Source organism: Leptonotus elevatus, chromosome 4 (genome assembly GCF_054856555.1).
Source record: "Leptonotus elevatus isolate MCC_2025b chromosome 4, RoL_Lele_1.0, whole genome shotgun sequence".
NCBI classification, from domain to species: Eukaryota; Metazoa; Chordata; class Actinopteri; order Syngnathiformes; family Syngnathidae; genus Leptonotus; species Leptonotus elevatus.
Genome location: NC_141242.1, coordinates 1,584,844 through 1,608,793, shown reverse-complemented (window position 1 = coordinate 1,608,793; position 23,950 = coordinate 1,584,844). Strand labels below are relative to the sequence as shown.

The window sequence follows — 23,950 nt, the reverse complement described above, 5'->3', positions numbered from 1 at the left end:
TTCCCAAACTGTTCTTAACAAGTTGGAAGCATAGAAAGTCCAAAATGTTCCAAAATCATGGCAGACACTAAAGCTGCGTATCGAAATATTAAGAATCTCATGATTCAATTTTAATCCAATAGTGATTAATAATTTGATCTTGATTCATTAAGAAGTGGAAATACACAAAGAGTACCTGCACTCATTTTTAAAGAATTGTTTTCATGCTCATGTGACATGTGCGATGTGCCGCCTCATATTTTTAACCAATTTCAGAAAAGTTTGCGCAATAACTAAAGTAAAAAATTTAAAAAAACGTGACTGTTAAATAAACACTTAAAAAGTAAAGCACATATGAACTTAAATAGTATTTATTTTATCTTGGGAATTGGGATGAAAATAAAAATCCTGCTCTCGCACAAGCTTAAAAACAAACAAACATTGTTTTTGCCTATTTGCGATGTTCCAGATGTATGCGAAGCGCCCCCCACTGGCCAGGAGGTGAATTCCTTCAGAAGATCTGAAAAAAATACATTCTTGAGCCCTACTTTGTACTCATCCCTAAATAAAACGGTTCCCGCTCAGCCTCGCTTTTGGTACTTCAAACCAGATGCATTAATTATGACAATGAAACAATGAAATGTTGCCAAGTAAAAAAAAATTTTTGTTGCAAGCCAAAATTTGAGGGAAATTTTATTACATGTTTGGTCACGGAAAGAATCAAACACCAAAATTGAGGTACCGCTATGCGCTTGTTTTGCCTTCGCTTCTTGATGTTACAATATTATTCTTAATTAATATTATTAGTCTGCTCTTTGCTGCAGTGGTTTCTTGCTGCCAATGAAAAGTTAGACGCACTTTTTCTCCCTCAATCCAATGGCGTGTCCGTGCTTGATCTTGTTTGACAGTCTCCGTCTTCTACGCGTGTCACGCTGGTCACCCACTTTTTTACACGGCACGCGTGTCGGGTCGGTATCTGGTGCGCACACGCCAGCACAATCTCGGCAAGCAAAACTGGGACGTCTGCAAGTAACCTTCAAGTTGTAAAGCAACACGTAATCACTTTGTGCGTGCGTGCGTGCGTGCGTGCGTGCGTGCGTGCGTGCGTGCGTGTGAGGGGCCTTTTGAGCAATCCAAAAGTACAAAAACCGAGAATGTTTTTTTTCCGAGGTTGCTGTAGAAACAGAAGCTGCTGCCGAATTCACTTCGCAGTGGCTTGTGTTGAGTAGTGCAAATAAAGTCAGTGGTTCTGATGCATGATTTCTAGAGATAAACCAATATGGGTTTTTTTTTTTCAGGGCCGATACCAATTATTCGTAGTTAAGGACACCGATAAGCGATATTTGGAGCTGATATTCATTTTTACTAAAAGGGAAAATATACAAACTCTAGCTCTTAATTATTGGGCGGGGGGGGGGGGGGGGGTAGGTTTACTGACGGAGGTGGCAAATCCAGGTCCAGAAAGTAAAAACCCTGCCACAGTTTGGATTTAGCCCCAGGTGCTAGCCAGCTAGCTCCCATGGTGTTTGTTTACCTTTTAGGGAGCTAGCTAGCTAGCACTTGGGGCTAAATCCAAACTGTGGCAGGGTTTTTACTTTCTGGACCTGGATTTTCCACCTCTGTTTATTGAACAACTTCTAGGGTTCATAAAATATTGGAGTTAAAAAAAATACAAATCTTAGTCAATAGACATCTTTGTTTTTAAAAAAAAAAAATCTAACAAAAAGCTCCGGGATCTCCCAGGTTTTCAAAAGTTAATTAAAAACTTAAACAATTGTTTTCTACAGTAAATAAATTTTTCAAAAATTATTAGTATTAAAGTATTACATTTGTACTTATCTTAGTTTTAATTTCAAACAAAAACAGAAGGTGCAGAGAGTTCCCAGCATCTATGAATTAAAATGTAAATGAGTTCCCTGAAGTTAACTTTTTATTTTATTTTATTGATTTTATTATCAGCCATATGATCCTTCAAAATGGCCGACGCCGATATTCGTCAAAATGCTGAATATCGGCGCCGATAATCGGTCTTCCCTTATGATTTCAATCGTGCGTGTCTGGCGTCAGACAGAGTTCGCGATACGTCAGCGACACGTCTGTTGTCGGGGTGAATTTAGGATCTCCACTTTGCTGCCAAATGTCTCCGCATGCTCACTCTTCATGTCAAAACCTTTCCAACGAGTAGAATGCAAGATGTGGAGTTGATGTGATGTGACCCCCCCCCAACCACCCCCCCCCCCCCCCCCCCCCAGAAAGAATCTCTCGCTGACTCGTCATGTTTTCTCAGCAGGAGGAATGTGGAGTAATGCGCTCCAACGAGCAGAGTCATAATTAACATCGCGGTGCCGCTCGGCCCGCGTCATTGTTGTTGAGTCAATCGTGGGGGCATTGAGCACACTCTTTGGTCTCTCTTTTATATCTTGACGGTGGGGGGGGGGGGGGGGGTGAAGTGAAACATGGCTGCAGGCGGATGACGTTTATTCTTCCGGAGCCTTTAAGTGTACACTTGACATCACGTAGGCTGTTTTGGGAATCATTGACTCATTCCTTACTCCTGAATTAATGTTTGGAATTCTTCTATTACGGACCAACTATAGAGATGAATAAAAGGTCATCCAGAAATCACTATTTACAGTACGTGGCTATGTAGCGTCTAGGAAGTGATTTCCAACACACAGCTGTGGTGGTGTCGGGGAAATGTCAAGGCCTGCGGGCACAAGTGCGGCTCTTATCTGCCGTGACACGCATACTTTGTCTTTTTGTGGTTCCGCAGGCCGCCCCCCCTTCCCGAGAGCTCCATGGAGAAGATGAAGCGCTTCCGGCGGCGGCTCTCGCAGACGTTACGAGGCAGCCACACCATCGACGAGTCGCTCTCGGAGCTGGCCGAACAGATGAGCGTCGAGGACGGCGCCCTAAAGGACGCTGGTAAGTTGACAAAAGTGAATTGTCCCAAATCATGGGATTTAATTTTGGGCTGCTTTTTTTTGGGGAGTTGAAGAGTGACTTTTGGCCAAAGTAAGTGAAGTGAAGATAAAACGGAGCAATTAAAATGAGTGTAATGTCCACAAATACAAAATGGGAACACCCTCAAGGAGCTGCTCGAGGCCACAGCTCACACCCGGACGCTCACACGCAGGCAAACCCGAATCCGACCCAAACTCAGCGCCAGCTGTCATTCGCTGCTCGGGCTGCTCAATTAAGGAAAAAATGATATTCACCGTTATTTTGGCAATAATTGAAATCACGATCATTCAAAAAAGTATTTTATTTTTTGGGTACAAAAAGAAAAAAGTTCCTTTTGGACCAAACAGAATTTATAATGCGAATAATATATATTTATTTATTTATGTTGGCAAAGACAAAAAGTTGGAGTGCAGCATGTGCAGCAGGACGATCGTTTATTTTTTGGGTACAAAACAAGAAAATGCTTAAACGTAAAAAAAAAAAAAAAAAAGTATTAAGACAAATAAAATTCTTTGAAACACTATAACTATGCAAGTTACTTTTGGATGAAACAACATGAATTCAATTGGTTATTTTCCATTTAAAAATGGTGCAAATGTATGAATTTAAACAACTCAAAAATGAGTATTAATAATAAAAAAATTTACGATTATGCTGATTTTAATTGTGTAATAATTGAAATTGTAATAGAATTTCGATTCATTGCATAGTCCTACCTGCAACACGTACAGGAATGACAATTCTTCAAATATGTTTATTTCTTGACATACATTTAGTGCTGTAAAAATAAATAAATAAATTAAGTTAGCCATATTTAAGTGCTGGAATAGATTAATGGCCTTTCAAAAGGGAAAATTGATCATATCCTATCATAACCTTGCAGCATCACACGCTGTTATTTTCCATAAAGCTGCTCTTGTCTTGGATCTTGTTGCTGTAAGTGAGCAAAAAGTGTCCCCATTGGCCGAGTCTGCCGTCAGGACTTTCGCACTCGAGTGTCTCTGTTAGTCAAACTCGCTTCTGACACCATTTTTTTGCTTGCCAAGCGCATGTTTGAAATGAGATTTAGTGAGCCCAATATTAATGGAATGGATTTGTTCTGCCGCCAAAGCCAAATCTCACATTTCTTGATCTAACTCTGACCCAGAATGGTTTTGATGACGCGGGAGTGTTTGGCATGAGCCGCCCTTGACGCTAGCATCATTCATTTGCTGTCGCTTAAAAGTTGGAAGGAGTCAAAGCATTTTGAGACATCCGCATGGCAAGCCGCTCTTCCGCATGGTTTGTGACGTCTTCCCGCCGGGCCGGGCCGGGCCGGGCCGGGCCGGGCCTTGAAGTGGTGGAAATGAAAGCAGCCTGTTTGCTGGAATTCACAAAATGTTCAAGGAGTGTGCCGCCGCCGCCGCGTTGTTGCCATGATGCTGGAGATTCCGCGGAATTTGCAACGTTTCCATGGCATCCCCACTGCGACCTGCAGCCATTCTTTTCTCGCCCCTCCCCCCATCTTTCAGACTGTATGACTTCTATGTCCAGCTTTCTTCCCCAAACGGCTCCCAGGCCTTCCATCAGGTTTTGCCTTTTGTCCCCAACGCACCGAAACCCGTCCCATTCTTGCCTTGTATTTGTTGTTGTTGTTGTTGTTGTTGTTGTTGTTGTTGTTGTTGTTGTTTTTTGTGTGGTGATAAAACCTCAGGCTTGTGTGTGAGTGGATGTTTTCCGCCCGTGTGCCAGCGAGTCGGCTGGAGAGGAGCCGCAATGAGATGTGACGTGAAACTGTGCGGTTAAGGGAAAGCGCTGCGGTCCTGATGCGATTACGCAATAGCCGTAACTCGGCCCGGCGGCGACAGCGGCCGCCGAGAGATAACGCAGCCGCGGCATTGGGAACGCAATCGAACATACGGGAAGGCTTTTATTTTCTGCGCTTTTTTGTCCCATTTTGAATCCTACGAAGTCGTTTTTGAGGAAAGAATGTTGATGGCTTTGTATTAATTTGGCGCACAAATCTGTCAACGCGGCTGTCGTCTCTCCTCTGTGGGGGTTCCGTCATTCTTTTTTTCCCCGTATGCCAATGTACTGGTTTTCTGTGGTAGAAAGTAGTGAAACAAACGGCCGTGAGTTCACACACATGCACGTACAGGAACGCACGTGCACTCGCACACTGCTTGCTTCTTCAACATTTCCTAACCGGTGCCCCGCACACTAATTCCCTAATATCCGCTAATTACAGTTAGCTCGCGGGCTAGCCGTTAACCCGCACGCTAATTCGCGAGCTAACGGCGAACTCGCGTGCTAACTGTTACTACTCCCTGTCAAAGCACGATCTGTGACACGCATGCGCAGAAGATTGGCCATCTTGGATCGCTAACTACGGCAACCACGTAGGTCAAAACACGTTCACATATCGCGTATGAAGGTATTTTGTTCTAGTGTACATTAGGTACACTCCCAAATAGCTATAAATTCGTGAGCTAGCGGTTATCTCGCGAGCTAACTGTAGCCCGCACGCTAATTCCCAAATATCCGCTAATTACAGTTAGCTCGCGGGCTAGCCGTTAACCCGCACGCTAATTCGCGAGCTAACGGCGAACTCGCGTGCTAACCGTTACTACTCCCTGTCAAAGCACGATCTGTGACACGCGCATGCGCACAAGATCAGCCATCTTGGATCGCTAACTACGGCAACCGCGTAGGTCAAAACACGTTCACACGCGCCACTTGCGAAAAGTACAGGACAGGTGCACTTTTGTTTTTGTGTATTATTGTTTGTATTTAATCAAAGCAGTTCCGTGTGGGGGTTATTTAAAAACGTATAGGATCAAAAGTTCTTTAGTTGGTTACTTTCAAATTCATCAAGAATCATAAGATTTTTTTTCATGTATCATTTTACGAACACGCAATATCGCGCATGCGTATGAAGGTATTTTGTTCTAGTGTACATTAGGTACACTCCCAAATAGCTATAAATTCGTGAGCTAGCGGTTATCTCGCGAGCTAACTGTAGCCCGCACGCTAATTCCCAAATATCCGCTAATTACAGTTAGCTCGCGGGCTAGCCGTTAACCCGCACGCTAATAGCCGCTAATTTGCGAGCTAACGGCGAACTCGCGTGCTAACCGTTACTACTCCCTGTCAAAACACGATCTGTGACACGCGCATGCGCAGAAGATCGGCCATCTTGGATCGCTAACTACGGCAACCACGTAGGTCAAAACACGTTCACACACGCCACTTGCGAAAAGTACAGGACAGGTGCACGTTTGTTTTTGTGTATTATTTTTTGTATTTAATCAAAGCAGTTCCGTGTGGGGGTTATTTAAAAACGTATAGGATCAAAAGTTCTTTAGTTAGTTACTTTTAAATTCATCAAGAATCTTAAGATTTTTTTTCATGTATCATTTTACGAACACGCAATATCGCGCATGCGTATGAAGGTATTTTGTTCTAGTGTACATTAGGTACACTCCCAAATAGCTATAAATTCGTGAGCTAGCGGTTATCTCGCGAGCTAACTGTAGCCCGCACGCTAATTCCCAAATATCCGCTAATTACAGTTAGCTCGCGTGCTAACCGTTACTACTCCCTGTCAAAGCACGATCTGTGACACGCATGCGCAGAAGATCGGCCATCTTGGATCGCTAACTACGGCAACCACGTAGGTCAAAACACGTTCACACACGCCACTTGCGAAAAGTACAGGACAGGTGCACGTTTGTTTTTGTGTATTATTTTTTTGTATTTAATCAAAGCAGTTCCGTGTGGGGGTTATTTAAAAACGTATAGGATCAAAAGTTCTTTAGTTGGTTACTTTCAAATTCATCAAGAATCTTAAGATTTTTTTTCATGTATCATTTTACGAACACGCAATATCGCGCATGCGTATGAAGGTATTTTGTTCTAGTGTACATTTGGTACACTCCCAAATAGCTATAAATTCGTGAGCTAGCGGTTATCTTGCGAGCTAACTGTAGCCCGCACGCTAATTCCCAAATATCCGCTAATTACAGTTAGCTCGCGGGCTAGCCGTTAACCCGCACGCTAATAGCCGCTAATTCGCGAGCTAACGGCGAGCTCGCGTGCTAACCGTTACTACTCCCTGTCAAAGCAGCTATAAATTCGTGAGCTAGCGGTTATCTCGCGAGCTAACTGTAGCCCGCACGCTAACTCCCACATAGCCGCAAATTTGCGAGCTAACGCATTGTAGCTGGGGGGCAGCTTTATTTTTTTAAAGCATATTTAATACACAAGGTCGCTCTTTAGCTGCACACCAGCCCGGCGGTGGCCCGTCTGCAATCGATTTTCTCTTCCGCGTGCGTACGTCTATAGAAGAGCCGAGCATCCGCTGCTTATTGGCTGTTAGCGCTGCAGGAGCAACCAATCAGATGGTGCCGTGGGCGGGGCCGATACTGCAGCTGGCCGATGCCGATATTCATAAAATGCTGAATATTGGCGCCGATGATCTCTTTAAATAACTTGCTAACCAAGAAGCGAATGCAACACATGCAGACGCAACATGCAACGAAACGCACATTCTTGATCCTTAGCAAAAAAAAATTACTAATATTACTGCAACTGTTACAAAAATGTTTCTACTGTTCATCATCAAGTCTTCGTGTATTATGTCCAGAATGAGCAGCACAATTCTTGAATTATCTTGATGCACGTAGTGCTCGATTCTTTATATTCTATTGAATTTTAGTATTACTGTTTTTTTAAAGTACAATACTGTGGATTGTGGTAAGAAAAGATTTGAGATGCGAGCGTTATGAGTCACTGAGCCATTTTGCAAGTAAGAGGCGTGGCATGCTTCAAGCAGTTAAAAGTTTATTTTGAATCCAATGTTGTATAAACGGCAAACTGGTCATCCAAACCACATCATTTCATCTGAAAGCTAAATGCTAACATATAATGTGAAACGCCACAGACGGGCTAACAGATATTCGCGTGCTTATTATGGTAATAAGTCTTCAAATGACTGCTACTTGAACCCACATAGAGGGCGCGACATAATGTGTATGACTGATAGTAAGAACGGATGGCGGCGGGTTACTAACAAGTCGTGGCTTCGAACCGTCAGCCCTTCTTTCGGATGTCAATGTTGCAAATGATACGATGTGATCGATGTAATAATGTGTTCGAAAGGAAATGAAATGAATAAAACAAAACAAACGCGCATGCAACAAAACTCATTCGTTTTTTTTTCCGGGGGTACGAATGCTGAACTGCAATAAGGCAGGGGCTTCCCTGTACACGCAAATCGTGTACGCCCACGCGTTGCTCTGAATCACGCAAAGGAGAGCAAGCCTGAAGCGTGTGGGCTTAATCGAGTCTGATTTATGTCTGAAAATGCACGGAGAGATTGAAAGATTCATGGACGCCGGACGGACGCCAGAGGGTTGATTGGAATCGACTTGACGAGAGCACATTTGTTCATTAGTGGTGGCCTCCTTTTTCAATGAAAGCGATGTGACACATAAGCTAGCGCTTCCGATGCTAAATGGTTGCTCATCCTCAATGCTTTACCTCGCATATATATTTTTTTATGGGAAAACACTGAAATAATGACACTTTACTACATTGTAAAGGAAGTCGGTATACATAAAATTGTCCTCAAAATAGCTCAACACAGCCAGTCACTTTTGAGGTGTACTCACTTTTGTTGCCTTGCCTGCAGTTGAACTTTACTGTCAATCTAAACATTGATTCATGGTTACATTAGACATATTTAAAGCAATCACATAGACAACAGTTCATTTAGCGTAATGCTGGCAAATAGGGATGGACCGATTATCGGCCGGGCCGATTATCGGTGCTGATATTTGGCCTTTTGCCGGATATCGGTATCGGCCGGGCCGAATATCGGTGTTGATATTTGGCCTTTTGCCGGATATCGGTATCGGCCGGGCCGATTATCGGTGTTGATATTTGGCCTTTTGCCGGATATCGGTATCGGCCGGGCCGATTATCGGTGCTGATATTTGGCCTTTTGCCGGATATCGGTATCGGCCTTTTTAAACAATTTGATATCCGATAAACGATCTATTTAAAAATGTGTTGACCATCAGGGACCTACATTTTCAGTTTTCAGTCCCTGGGAGCGCTCTGCCCCTTTTGTGATCGTTTGTTACAAAGATAACTAAAAAATGTAAGTATCAGATATTATAAAATTTGCAAATGGTAAAAATTGTTAAATAAATTCAAGTTAAGGGATTTCAACAAAAAAAGAGTTTTTAATTGCCACGCCAATATTTGTTTCCCTGTTATTGAAAATGAATATCGGCTCCAAATATCGGTTATCGGCCTCGTTTGCTACAAATTATTGCCATCTGTATCGTCCTTGAAAAAACATTTCGGTCTATCAAACAATGCAAAACGGCACAGAAAGGTTGCGAAACAGTGTTAGAGGAAAATCCAGTCCACTTTGAAGCTGTTGCAGTCGATTTAATGAAATGTTTCGAAGGGAAACGGCCTGTCCTGATAAGCTGCTGTTTCTTAACAAGCCTCATCAGACTGTGAGGATGAAGGAAAATGTTGCACCGTGGCCTTGCCTAAATCCTTCAGTTGCGCAAATGCAGCCGGGAAAACATTTGCCACTCCAAAGCACCCAATTGGCGAGACGTTTGCATTTGAAAACGTTTTTCCGTTTGTTTTCCCCCCCAGCAGAACCCATCGTGAAGAACGGTCGCCCTCCGTCGGCCCACAGCGTCCACTCCTTCCTGCACCAGTACACGGGCTCCTTCAAGAAGCCGCCGCTGCGACAGCCTCAGGGCGTCATCGGCGGAGGCCCGGGCTCGCTCATGGCGATGCCGCGCAACGGCAGCCGCCTCGGTGAGAAGGACGGCAAAAAAAACCGCAAATCCATTTCATTCCCCTTGAAAAATCTTTGCGCGTACGTTTGAGGGGAAAGAATCCTGATGGGCTACACAGTCAACCTCCATTTATGGCAGGGGACATGTTGCGGATTCGGGCCAGTGAAGAGAGAGAAAAAAATGGTTGGCAGGATTTGACTTTTAGAGTCCTAATTCTGAGATTAAAGTCAGAATTCTGAGAAAAAAAGTCCGAATCCCGCCAACTTTTTTTTCCCTCTTCACTGACCCGAATCCTCTTCCGAACACCTGCGACAGGTGAGAGGCCATTGCGATATAAAGAGACCATTGCGGTTTATTTGTCACTCCCAGTTGAAATTTAATATGAAACTGACACATTATTTAGAGGATTAAATATTGTATATTTAAAGACAGAAACATGTAGACAAACTGTAGTTAGTCTAAAGACAACCTGTTACCTTAATGCTAACATAATGCAAAAGGCAATAAATCGGCTAATGGAAATTAGCGTCAATGGTACAATAATTATATACACATTCGTACGACAGCTACTTAGTAGGGATACGAACCTCACGATACGATAATTGTCACAATTTTGTGGGGAGGTTGGTGACATAAAAAAAGCTCATGATACAAAATAAAAACTCCCGAAAATGTAAACAACAAAAACTCTGATTGGGAGGGAAAAGCACAATATTGTGTTTTTGTACATAATAACAGCAACGATTGACAAATAGGATTGTCATGTGCTCCTATTGGCTTAGCGGCACACAAGGACTTGTCAATATATAAAATATTTGCTAGTATGACTGATTTATAGGATTAATAACCGCTACAGTGGCGAAATCATTCCTAATTAAAATTAAACAGAATTAATAAACTAACTACCAGAAGGTTTTAGTACTGCACAAATGGAATACAACCGGACCTTTTTTAACAGATGCTTTTAAGTTTATGACATGAAGACGATGATATTGTGGCAATTGTAATATCGCGATATCACGATACTGCCATTTTCGTTACATCCCTTTTACTAAGTCGACTTCATGTACGTATGGACACGTAGTTTTAGTTGTCTCTTCAAAAGTGATATCCGTTCCTTCCGTCCTGTTTTGGTGTCTCAAGCTGCTTCCTGGTCTTCCCCCATTGCAGACATCGTGCACGAAAACCTGAAGATGGGGTCGGACGGGGAGAGCGACCAAGCGTCCGGCACGTCCTCGGATGAGGTGCAGTCGCCCACGGGTGTCTGCCTGAGGAACAGAGGCAACCGACGCATCTCGGCGCAGGTCAGACAACTTTGTTTTTTTATACTTTCAAATCCTTTTTCAATGCAGAGCTATTTTTCGTCATTAACTCACTCACTGGCAGCCATTTTCACTGAAACAACCCCCTTCGCTCCCGGCTGTTTTATTGGATTTTGAATGATTTTGCAAGGCCCACAGAATATTGTGTTCTATTGCTATAAAAACTTGAAACCTACCAAAAGAAACATTAGAGTCTCTTTTTTTCATCAGGGGAAAAAGTATATTTCTATCTCTTTCCGTTTTGCAGCAATTAGCATTAGAGTATAGCTAATTTCATTATTATTCACAAAACAGTGGGGGAAAATAGTTTTTTGCAACATGGCCCTGATTGATCTCTTTTGCGCTGCTGCCACCTGATGGCCGTTTTTGTAATAGCTACAATTGCTTCAAGCGTCCTCTTCAGGTCAGAGGCTGCATGAAAGCCTTCTGTATGCTCTGGACATAAAAAAAAAAACGTATAAATACGTTTATGGCACCATGGCAATATTTAAAATAGAACGTTTTTTGACGTTTTTGGGAGCAAATAGTTTAAAAAAAAAATTCCCCCTGTTTGGTGTTATGCAATAAAGTCTGCATTAACGGCGGGTGCCGTAACAAAAGTGTAAGCGCAAAAGCTGCTTAGCGGCCGACGCGAGGTCAAGCAGACGCACACTTGCTCCTCCTACCAACATGCACAACACACTTTTCAAGTCTGTTAAAAAAAAAAAAAAAATACAATAAAAATAAATCACACAGGTTTTTCCCTGCGTGTTCGCTCCCCTCCGTCCCCCCCCCCCCCTTTTCCTCTTTCGCACGCCCACACACTCATTGGCGGCAGATTGTAATGCTGCTGCTCTTACATCACTTGCTTGGCTTGTGATTATTCTTTTGCTAGTGCGATGACATGCAGGCTTCACAACAACAACATCTTGAAATGTCAGTAAAAAAAAAAGAAAAAAAAAAAGAACGACTTCCTCCACTCTCTGCGTGGGCGTTAAAAGTCCAAAAAGATGATTTAACGATCGACACTTTTAATTACAGCTGGGGATTTGAAAGTGTTTGTCAGTGGCTGTTTGTTTACTTGCAAAGCCAATTCAATCCATCTTAAAGGCTCTTAATGGGATTTAAGGATGTGCAACTGGCATAATGTCAGTGAGACGCTCTTGTCAGTCAAACATCATCGTGTCCTCACAATTGTTTTTATTTCGTAGTGTCACTGTTGAACGTCCATGGTAAACGTTATGGGTGGGAATCTTTGACTGTCTCAGCATTCGATTCCGACTTTTGGGTCCGCGATGTGAATGTGCGGGTGCATCTCAATCAATGAAAAGTGAAGTTTATACACAGAGTGAAATATTTAATAATTTTTGTAGCTTTTTTTTTTTTAAATTTCTACCACATTTTCTGTATCATATTAAGTAAACCCCAAATTCACAAATATTTGGTCGGGATTTGCCTTCCGAAAAGTATTTTTATGTGTTTGATGAATCTTTTTACAACAAAAAAAGACTTTTCTCTGACGTTCAAATTTATTGCGATGCACATATACTTAAGTTTCTCTTGAAGGGATTTATAGGATTAAGATGCGGTGGCAAGTTTTCGTCATTTAGTGTCCAGCAAGCGGCGAATGCCACTTTCTGTTGCACTTTTTGTTTCAATGCTGAAGCTAATAAATGCTATGGAATTCATTGAATTGTTTAGATGGAATGAGTTGAGTTGAATTGAAGAAAGGGGAATGTAAATATGTCAAATATCTCTTCATGTGTTTGTGAATTTTGGGGAATGGATTAAGAGTTTTCTTTACACGGCCTCAATACGATGAACAGTTTGAAATTTGAATGGCTTGACTCAGTCAAGATTAAGAAACGTGCAAAAATGTCGATATTCATTTGTGAATTTTCTTGTGAAAATGTGGGGAATGTGAAGTCCTCGCTCCCTGTAAAATGTCTACGGGGATTTAAAAATGTCAAATGGCGACCAAAAAAAATGTGAATGTGGAGAAATAATTCTCAAGCTGTTTTGAACCGTTTGAATCCATTGAATAAGTTTTTATTGGAAATTGTCTGCATTCATTTCAGATGGAATTATTTGTCATTGAAATTGTGGGAAAGGTAAGAATTTGGGAAAGATAAAGAAGAAAAAGACACATGTTATTGCCAAATAACAAAAACGTGTGACCTCTTCAGCATTCACACAATAAGCAAGAAGTGCCAAACGGCTCCCCACTAAACAAATCCCGCCTCCAGTTAAAAACTTCCCGCGACTGTTTGACAACAAGCGTCCGGATGAGGAAATCCCTCCGCTGGTCTCGTCAGGTTGTCCTTCTGTCATCGCGCTGTTAGGAATTACATCACATGGATTACTGTAATGCGCTCCAGATGGGCCGCCGCTTGCCGCAGATTAGGAGGTCATGATTGGTCAACGGCAGAGGGCGGGAGGGGAGGGTTCAAAGGTCACACGACGGAAGTCATTGGTGGCAAGTCGGCACGTGTTATTTTTCGATGCAGGTTTTATTATATGCATGTTCCAAAAGCAGATTTATGAGGCCGCATGAAAATCGGGATTCAATTTAAAGTTGAATTAATTCTGTGATGGAGATCGTAAGTCACTTGTATGGAAATCAATTTTCATTAATTGAAATTCATCTCGTTCGTCTCCTGCGTGTCACTTGTCATGACTTCCGGCAGCGCCATTTCGAGAATAAGGATAAGTAAGTCGTCTTGTTGTGAGTAGCTATCACCTGCATCTGTATGTTTGTAGCTCGCGTGACTTCGCCGAGTCAAATTGCCTCCTTTACATTTGCCGCGGGCTTAATTGCCTCGTTAACGTGGTCGAGCTGCGGTGCTAAAAAATAGAACAACGGTGCCGTTTACGGCCCTCGCAGACGCTCATTATAGATCATATACATAACGAACAGCGAACGTGAAACAGGAAACAGAAATACAGAGTAGCCTTCCAAATTAAAAGCGTGGATTTCAAAACAAATACTTTACTGTATTCCTTAAAAAGAAGTTGCGCAACCACATTTTTTGATTGGGACTTTTTTTTTCTGTCTACAGGATTATTTGTTTCATCTTATTCATCAATTATTATTTTAATTCATTTTTTGTGTGCTCTATGCAAAATGACCTTTATGAGCAAATTTAATTTATTTTTTTCAAATTGCCATTAATTTAATTAAATTTTAAGGAAATTTGCTGTAGTTGTGATATATGTCTTTTTTTTTTAATTATCTGTCATTGTTTTTTTTTTTTGTGGAAATTTTATGTATCATAAGTACTAATGTATCGGCACTTGGTATCGGTATCTGTGAGTATTGAAGATTTGAGCATCGGTATCGCTCTAAAAAAAAAAGTGGTATCGAACATCCCTGCATTCATCTGTTCCTGTCCCTCAAATAACCATCACAACTGCTTCAATTATTATTATTATTTATGTATTTATTTCACATCACTTGAATGGCACGTTATCTGAACACAAATGTACATAATCCAAATTTGGGCTGGAAACATAAAGCAAAAATAAATAAATACAAATCAACCCAGCGCCAGCTGGTCATCCCATTGTTGTCCGTTAATCCCGATGGATTGTGTTTTTTGCTTTGAAACTTTTGTCACCGGTGGGCAAGTAATTGAAGGTTTGCAAGTACAAATCTGAAAATCTGCTGCCAAGAGGCTGGATTAACAATAATCTAACAAAGAGGGGAAATGCATGATGGGAAGAGTGTTGAGCGTGTATGCCCTTGATGTAACAAAACAAGAATAGAACTAAATAGAATCAAGCTTTTGTTGCTCTGGGAAACATTTTCACCTCCTCGAGGCTCCACAACATCCACAACTCGCGCTCTGAATTTCTCGCTATTTGCTTGAACCGTCTTGTCATTATTCACTCCGCGTGTTTGCTCTCTTGGCTTGCCGTTTGTTTCTTTTTTTTTTCCCCCAACCTTATGTCGTGGTTATCTGCTATTTGCGTCTCCGTGCAGGACCTGAACAAGCGTCTGTCCCTGCCCGCCGACATCCGGATACCTGACGGCTATTTGGAGAAGTTGCAGCTCAGCAGCCCGGCCTTTGATCAGCCGCTCAGCCGACGTTCCCGCAGGGCATCGCTGGTGAGACGCAACACAGCAGGGGGGGGGGGGGGGGTCCGAACGTTTTCTTGCCAGGGCCGCATCCCAAAAAATATTTAAAACATGGAGGGAAGCCGTGTGTCACTCCCAGTTGAAACATTTTAAATACCAAAATGTTCACCCAAACTATATAATTTTGTCTAACAAAAGTCTCTTAGCTCAATGCTAACATGTCATAAGAAACGCCATAGGCACGCTAACTGAAATGAGCAAAGGTTTTATTATCATACAGTCAAGCATACTAGAAAAGAGAATTAAATAGTGTATATTTAAAGGACAAAATGTTCAACGAAACTACAAGTTCGTCCAACAAAAGTCTGCTATCTTAATGCTAATATATGATAGGAATCCCTAAAGGCAGGCTAACCGAAATTAGCATAGTTTTACGGTAATTATAACCGATCACACAACTGCTCATTTAACACACTTGGAGCAGCAATACATACAAACAGCATATAAATACACTGATCTGAATGTATGACTGCGTAGCCGATAGCCCAAACACGCCCGTGCAAGCCGTTGAAGCAACACGGCGGCCATCTTGCTCCTCCCATCTTGCGAGCACGGTATACTTACAGATTAGACATATACAGCTCGTAGGCAGTTATATAAGGCCGGGGGCGGGGGTGGTCACTATTTTTTAACAGGTAAAAAAAAATTAACAACGGTATGCGCTGCTTTGAAAAAAAACTTTTTCTTTTATTGTCAAGTTCCTTAGACCCCAATATTAGATTTGGCAGAGGCCTCTTTTGTTGTACAAGTTTTCTCTTGTAAACATCATTAAGCATATCATTTATACATGTATTTAAGGAAAGTTGTAAAATATCTGAAGTCCTCTTGTTTATGTTTGACAAATTCAAAACATCATAAATCATGCTGTTTCGTATCGTCTCAAATGTTCGCCAATTTTGATGCTGTAAATATATAGGATCGTATGCCGAGAAACGTTTTTTGGGGGGAGCAATGTGGCGGCCTCGCGGCTTCAAAAGTCTTGGCCTATCTGCTATCCAGTCATATATATATATATATTCTCTGGCTCTTCTTCTTGCCGTTAATTGCACTGCATCTTTTCCAATGTAGCTCAATGCTGCCCCTCATTTTGTGGCATAATGTGGTACTACACTCGTGTGCAACTGCAATTTAGGGCATACTTTATTAACTTATTAAAAAACAGAAATAATTGATTAAAAATCTGCGAAGAAGTTAGGGTGCTCGAACCGTGATACAGCTCATTAGAATATGAGTTGGAACAACATGTTGAAGAATAATTTCCCAAAGCTCGCATTCTAACCCCAATCCAATTACGCTCATGACGTTCTCATCAAATAAGATTTTAATGTGGGTTTAATAAGAGTGCTTTTTCTTTAACGGGACTTTATTTCCCGTGGTGAAAGGCAGCCGTCATTTGTCACAAGCGATTAACTGCCGCGTCGGTGGTTTGTGAGTGACTTCCTCGGGGGCCGCTGCCGAGCCGTCACAACGATTCTTCGTGGCGTCCGTTCGTTTGTCGCTAATAAGGACGCTGCGCTCATTACGGCCACGTGGCCTTGTACCCCCCCCTCTCTCTCTCTCGCGCAGTCCGAGATCGGGTTCGGGAAGCTGGAGACGTACATCAAACTGGACAAACTAGGAGAGGTATGTCGCAATTTTCCCTCAGGTGTCAAAACGCTTTCTTACTCGGCCAATGTTTGTTTACTTTCAAACACGTCTTTTTATTTGTTTGTCTACCAACATGCAAGGTCCAAGTACTCTCTCCCCAGTATAAAGTTACAGGTTTGAATTTGGATTTCTTGACCACCACAGTGGTTCTTCAGCTCGCTTCCTTTTTTGCTCCCCCCCAGGGCACATACGCTACAGTCTTTAAGGGGCGGAGCAAGCTGACGGACAACCTGGTGGCTCTGAAGGAGATCAGGTTGGAGCACGAGGAGGGGGCGCCATGCACGGCTATTCGAGAAGGTATTGAAGCAAACGTGAACTCGTTTGCTCCCAAAAACGGATAAATACGTTCCATTTTAAATGTTTTGAGCATCCCAAAGACATTTTTATAAGCTTTTTATTTTTATTTTATTTATGCTAGAGCATACAAAGAACGTTGATGCAGCCTCTCGACGGCAAAGAACGATTGAAGAAATGGTAGTTATTACACAAACGGCCAGCAGGTGGCAGCAGAGCATAGGAAATGAACCAGGGCCATGTTGAAAAAAAACAACTCAATTACTCACAATTCTAAATAGATTTGTAAATGATGATGACATTTGAGCTATATTCTAATGCTAATTGCTGCAAAACGGAAACAGATACAAATAAACGAAAAAAAGAGACTTTAATCTTTCTTTTGGTAGAAAGTCCATGTTTTTTTTGTTTTTTTTTCTTTTCTTAAGAGCTCAGTATTGTTCATTCGGAAATGTCATCATCATTGCTCTTTTTTTTATTTTTTTTAATATATATATATATATATTTTTTTTTTTTTTTGTGTGTGTGTGTGTGTGGGTGAGTATGTGTATGTGCGTGCGTGCGTGCGTGCGTGTATTTGTTAGCTCACCAGAAAACCTATTAGAAAAAATCTCATACCGTTCACCTAAACCGAACACCAGGAGACCCGAGGGGACCAAAGAAAACCAAGGAAGGTGAAATCCAGCACCGACCAGACACCCCCCACCAGAACTCCTCCCCAGCCCAAGAAACATCCAGACCCCAACAAATCCAAAAAACATAAAATCAGGGAGTCCATGTTTTGATAGCAATAGAACACAATATTCTGTGGGCCTTGCAAAATCAGTCAAAATCCAGTAAACCAGCTGGGAGCGAAGGGGATTGCTTCTGTGAAAATGGCTAGGAGTGAATCTTGTATTCCAATTATTTATTTATTTTTTCATTTCTGTGTAGCCCTTTGCATTTTTACTCCTCAGTTTGCTTTACGCAACACAATTGCAGTACTTGTCGCCAACTCTATAGTTGATAGCATCGAATCTCGGTAAAAATGGATTCACCGTGCAAGACGGGGGGGACTTTCTTAGCAAGAAAATGCAGTCGCGCCCGCTTGCCTGGTTTCCTTTCAAAGGTTTTTTTCTTTGTCACGTTCTGAGAAGTTGATTTGCCAGACAAAGCTGCTTTTCCTCCCGGCAGTGTCGCTATTGAAAGACCTGAAGCACGCCAACATCGTGACGCTCCACGACATCGTGCACACCGACAAGTCGCTCACACTGGTCTTCGAGTACCTGGTGAGCGACTCACGCACGCACGCACGTTGCTCAAATGAGTACGTTGCAGCTATTTTTTTTATTCGCTGCCTTTCTCCCGCCGCGGTTCAGGACAAAGACCTCAAGCAGTACATGGACGACTGCGGGAACATCCTGAGCATGCAGAATGTCAAGGTGAGCGTCTGCAGGTCACTCGGCAACTGTGGAGACACATTTTGTGTGAGTGAGACCCCTGCTGGCGGGCTGACGTCAGTGGCAAGACGGGACACTTTTGGATGGCAGCCTTCCAAAAAGTGGTAAAAGAAGCGCTCCCATTGCCGAAATTGTTGACGTTATGGAGGGCAGCGTTGCTGATTGTGAAGATGAGACGAATTAGGCTCAATTCTGATTGGACCAAAAAAAAGTTTTGAACATTGACTGCTCCTCACAGAGCGTAGAGAATACATGCCTGCATGTGAACCGTGTTGTATGATTTGTTTGTATGTGTTTATGCCAATTTCCATTCGCCGGTCTCTGAAATGTTGTATTATTAAATCTGCTTGGATAAAAAAAAAAAAATCATGGCAATATTTTGCCCGTTTTCACTATTCACGGTCTAGCTTAGTTAAGTTGTTATTGGTTTTAGGGTTTGTTTGTTTTAGCTTTTGTTTTTATAATACAGTTTAAGTGTGATTTTGGTCTGTATTTTTTTTAAGTCCTGGTTTTAAGGTTAGTTTTATTTTTATTTTTTTATATTTATTTTTTAAATAATTTTAGAGTTTTCGTTTTTTTCTAATTAATAGTTTTAGAGTAGTATCTATAAATGTTTGTGTTTAATTTGTATATAATTTTATATCAAAAAATATTTTGTATTATTATTAGTTTTAGTTTAGTTTTGGGGTTTTATACAGTTTAAATGTAATTTTAGTGTTTAGTTTCATTGTTATTAGTTTTAGGGTGAGTTTTATTTTTTTATTTCTTACTTTTAGTGTTTATATAATTTTATAGAGTTTTTGTTTTTTAATTCATAGTTTTAGATTAGTATCTACACATTTTTGTGTTAATTTTTTATCCAACTTAAGTTTAGCATTTATTAGTTTTCATGCTATTTTTGATTATTCTTATGATTAGTTTAAGTTGAGTTTTTGTTGGTTTTAGTTGTACTTTTCCTTTGGTGTGTAATTTGGGTTCGGGTTAGGGTCTTTGTCCGTTGTGACGTCAAAAAATAAACTGCCCCCTGCAAATAGCAGACGTCCAGCCGTGTATGTTAGCAACAAGCTAGCAGACTTGAGTTCAGTTTTTGGGTTAAAATCTGAAATGTTTCATTGTGTTTTCATTTATATGTTAAGAGTTTTATGTTGACAATTATTCATCCCCCAAAGTTATTTTTTTCTCTCTCTCTCTCTCTCTCTCTCCAGATTTTTCTCTTCCAAATCCTGCGAGGTTTAGCGTACTGCCACCGGCGGAAAGTTCTCCACCGAGACTTGAAGCCCCAAAATCTGCTGATCAACGACAGGGGAGAACTCAAACTGGCCGACTTTGGTAAAGACGCTTTCTTGCCTGCATGCTGTGAGAAATGATTGATCTCCATTTAAATTGCTCTTCTTCTTCTTCTTCTTCTTCTTCTTCTTCTTCTTCTTCTTCTTCTTCTTCTTCTTGGCAGGTCTGGCCAGGGCCAAGTCGGTGCCCACTAAAACGTACTCCAACGAGGTGGTGACTTTGTGGTATCGGCCCCCCGACGTGCTGCTGGGTTCTTCCGAGTACTCCACGCAGATCGACATGTGGTGAGTGGGCCGAGCGCAAAAGCGTTTGTCGCGCGCGTGACGCCCGAGTCCGACCTTCTGCTCAAGTTACCGACGGTTCCGCCGCTGACGCACGTTTGAAATGAGCGCAAATGCAGGGGAGGCAAAAAGTACTGGCGCTCTGCCGTACTCCAGTCGAAGCTCACATTTATTTTTGCTGGGAGCACCGTCTGCCATTTTTCTTTGACATTGCTGTTGAAATGTTCTTACTTGTTTTTTTGGTATGAATCTGAAGTTCATTTTGCGTCTTGCCTCTTCCACGTGTCAGGGGCGTGGGTTGCATCTTCTACGAGATGGCTGCGGGCAGGCCGCTGTTTCCGGGCTCCACCGTGGAGGACGAGCTGCATCTCATCTTCAGGCTGCTGGGTGAGTGCCCGCGTGCTGCCCCCTGGTGGACACTTTATTTCAGGCGCAAACGGCGGCATTATGTAAAACAGTATGCTGATACCAAAATAACACATTTGATTATACTGTATTATTTATAGTGATGGACAATTATTTAATAAACACCAAATTGTCAATTTTACTTATAAAAAATCATCATCAAGTCATTGACCAAAATTTAATGAGAAGAAAAGAATGAATAACTAGTGTTTATTAATAACAATGTTAATAAAAATAATTCATTAATTTGATTACAAGATTAAAAACAAAAGCAAAATTGTTGAAGTTAACTATTTTTGTATTTTATGACGTACAAACATCTTTAATTATTGGATAAGCTGCATGAATAAAAATAAATCAAAACTGTATAATAAAATGTAAAATATGTTTGCTAATAAAATAATATATTTTTAAGAATGATTTCGATTGTGAGTAAGTAGCTAGCAATGATGCAAAATTGTTAAATCTATCAAAGTTTTTATTTTTCGAATAGTTATGTATTTAATTCTTCAACTAAAAGAATGACCCAGTATTTGATGAAATGAGTTTAAAAAAAAGAAATGAAAACATTTGTAAAATAAGTCAGTTTGTTAATAGTACAAATGAATGTTCTTTTTTTCAACCTAACAAATGTAGTCAAATAAATACAAATATGTTAAATGCGAATTAATTTTTTTAAACAAATGTTTTATTATTTACAATCATGGAAAATTATTGAACGAATAAATACAAAACAAAGTACAAAATGACGTATATATTTGTATTATTCAATCTCAGACGGTGTCAAAAAGAGCAAACTGAATGCGGGACAGGTGACGATGAGCAAATTGTGTCGTGTGTCTTGCTGGTGCAGGCACTCCCACGGAGGAAAGCTGGCCTGGAATCTCGTCTGTGGACGAGTTCAAGTCGCATAAGTTCCCAAAGTACAAAAGCCAGCAGCTCATCAACCACGCGCCCAGGTAAGCCCACACACACACGTGTGTTCTGGATTCTATTTGATTCTTTTTTTTACACCGCGCTCGCCCAAATGTTGCTTTTAGTCCGATGGGGTTTGAATCATTGGAAAAGTTTGTCTTGATGGGTTGACATCATGACATGGAATATTACGTATGAAACGGTTTGAGCCGCATATTTTGTTTCAAAGGACGTCTTGCTGCTGCTTCTGGTGTACCTTTCTTGGCCACACGGGGGCAGTAAAATACAGAATTACACATATGCGTGGAGATGATCGCAACTCAGCTCAGTAGGCTGCAGTAATATCATATTCCTCATTTTTCATAAGAGATAAAGAACCTGTGAGTATTCGATATTGTCTGTTTCGCTCCACGAGCCTTCCTATGGCGTTTTGCACTGTTTGTTAGCATTAAGCTAAATGGGCTTCATTGTGGGAATGCTGAAGCATTACCACATATGTTATTGTGACTTTCATTCTCCACACTTTTTTGCCGCGTAACAACTCCCGCATTATACTTCAGATTTACACGTTCGAATTTCAACTTGCTTCAAAAACTCACGCCTCCCGGGGGTATATATCGTCTGATTCCAATTTATAAAGTATTGGCACAATTTAACGTTAAATATCAACTTTGCCGTTTTCAATGGGACTGATATGGAAATGTTTCCAAGTCCCGCTTTCCACGCCCCCTTTCATGACATACAACTGATCATCATTACGACCTGTCTGTTACTGCTCAGCAGTGCAATCGGAGGTCGCGGGTTTGAATCCCACCTTTGACTGTACATTGTAAAAATATCCATGGCCATTATGCTAAGTGATAAAACATGTATACCGACTGACTTTCATGTCAAGAAAGGCCTTATAATTTCACTGAAATGATGAAATGACACTTTTGAAAACAAATAAATTAACCATGATTTCGAAGGTCACGTTTTATTCATTTGTCATTTAACAAAAAAAAAAAAAATCTTCATAATGTATCTTTCAATTTACTATCCAAGCACGTGCATTCAAATCTTAGCATTCCCACGCCATTTCTGCAGAAAGTGCACTTTGTTCCGTACTGTATGTACGTACGCTCCACATGCAGCGCCTGCAAATTCAAATCCGCACACATTTTTTCCCTTCAATATTTTGAAAAACATTTAACCTCGTTTTCCATTCACTGTAAATGTGCACGTGTTGTGTAAATACGGCGGTGCGCGAGGGCGAAGGGCGTATGAGCGGTGTTTACTGCAGAGGGACGCGCGTGTCACTTCCTGTAAGGAAATCTTGTGGAATAGTTGAGCGCGTTTCCTTCCTCCGGCTGGCCAACAAAAAATGACTCACCTGCACTTTGCTGACCTCCCTCTCCTGCGCAGATTGGACGCGGACGGCGTCGACCTGCTCATGTCGTTCCTCAAAGTGAGTCCGGCCGCAATCTTCCTGCGCAATCAAGTCGCGCTTGACCTCATTTGCCGTTGTCGTTTTTTTTTTGTTTTTTTTTCGACTGGTCCCGCAGTACGCGTCGAAAAAGAGGATGTCGGCGGACGAAGCCATGAGGCAGCCGTATTTCCGGAGCCTGGGGCCTCGCGTGCGCACGTTGCCAGAGAGTGAGTAAGAAAATGGCAGCCAAGCGCAGCAGACTTGGCAGGAAGGCTCGCTACATGAAACACACTCGCTCGCTCGCTCGCTCTGACCTTCTGCGTGCGTCCCCCCCCCGGCAGACGTCTCCATATTCACGTCGAAGGAGGTCCAGCTGCAGAGAGACCCCGGCTGCCGGAACTCCTCCTACCCCGAGTCAGGTGACGCTCGCGGCCCAATTCAGTGCTTCTCGGAACGGCGGCGCCCGCAGTGGCTGTGCCGGTCCGACCCCAGCCATAAAAAATGTCCTGCTTCCTCGAAATCCATCCACGAGGGGGTGCAAATCCCCTGTAGAAAAATTGCCAGAGGTTGGCTGACGGAAAATGCGAAAATGCAGTTTGACCCGCAAATGGCGCACGTGACACAAAGCGCCACTCAAAATCTTTTGCAATCGATGATGTCGTCGCATTTAATAAATGTCATACTTTCTTGATAAAACTAACCGTACTAAATCAGTTGCTCCTCTCGAGTTCAAGAGTAGTTGACTTTTTAATTCTGCTATTTTTAGTTTTTAGAGCAGGTTTGCTAGTTTTTAATTATTATTTTTTGGGCTTTAGTTTTTACTTTGTATTAATTTTTTGGGGGGGGTTATTCATAGTTTAAACGTCATTTTAGTGTTGTTGGTTTTTTTAAGTCTTAGTTTAAGTTTTTATTAGTTTTAGAGGTTTTGTTTTTTAATTCACAATTTTAGATTTTTTTCATTAGTTATAATTTTAACATGCGTTTGCTAGTTTTTCATTTTATTAAGAAAATAATGCTTTAGTAGTTTTAATGTCATTTTAGTGTTTTTTTTTTTAAGTCTTAGTTTAAGTTTCATTTTTTTCATTT

General features: G+C 41.5%; 1 protein-coding gene across 5 annotated transcripts in view; it reads left to right on the top strand.

Moving 5' to 3' along the window:
• Nucleotides 1–23,950, top strand: part of LOC147174947 (cyclin-dependent kinase 17-like) — a 41,168-nt gene that overhangs the window by 14,969 nt on the left and 2,249 nt on the right. Inside the window, exons 2-16 of one of the 5 annotated variants that reach the window (XM_086072938.1) lie at nucleotides 2,753–2,904; nucleotides 9,604–9,768; nucleotides 10,920–11,053; nucleotides 15,033–15,158; nucleotides 16,755–16,811; nucleotides 17,018–17,132; nucleotides 18,303–18,397; nucleotides 18,488–18,550; nucleotides 19,774–19,897; nucleotides 20,019–20,139; nucleotides 20,426–20,523; nucleotides 21,395–21,500; nucleotides 22,861–22,903; nucleotides 23,001–23,091; nucleotides 23,206–23,283. In XM_086072938.1, coding sequence (XP_085929064.1) covers nucleotides 2,778–2,904; nucleotides 9,604–9,768; nucleotides 10,920–11,053; nucleotides 15,033–15,158; nucleotides 16,755–16,811; nucleotides 17,018–17,132; nucleotides 18,303–18,397; nucleotides 18,488–18,550; nucleotides 19,774–19,897; nucleotides 20,019–20,139; nucleotides 20,426–20,523; nucleotides 21,395–21,500; nucleotides 22,861–22,903; nucleotides 23,001–23,091; nucleotides 23,206–23,283 — 1,543 coding nt within the window. In that variant the 5' untranslated portion in view covers nucleotides 2,753–2,777. Of the gene's footprint in view, nucleotides 1–2,752; nucleotides 2,905–9,600; nucleotides 9,769–10,919; nucleotides 11,054–15,032; nucleotides 15,159–16,754; nucleotides 16,812–17,017; nucleotides 17,133–18,302; nucleotides 18,398–18,487; nucleotides 18,551–19,773; nucleotides 19,898–20,018; nucleotides 20,140–20,425; nucleotides 20,524–21,318; nucleotides 21,501–22,860; nucleotides 22,904–23,000; nucleotides 23,092–23,205; nucleotides 23,284–23,950 lie in introns of those variants that run through there. The other 4 variants (XM_086072937.1, XR_015094539.1, XM_086072940.1 and 1 more) reach the window with 4 other exon arrangements.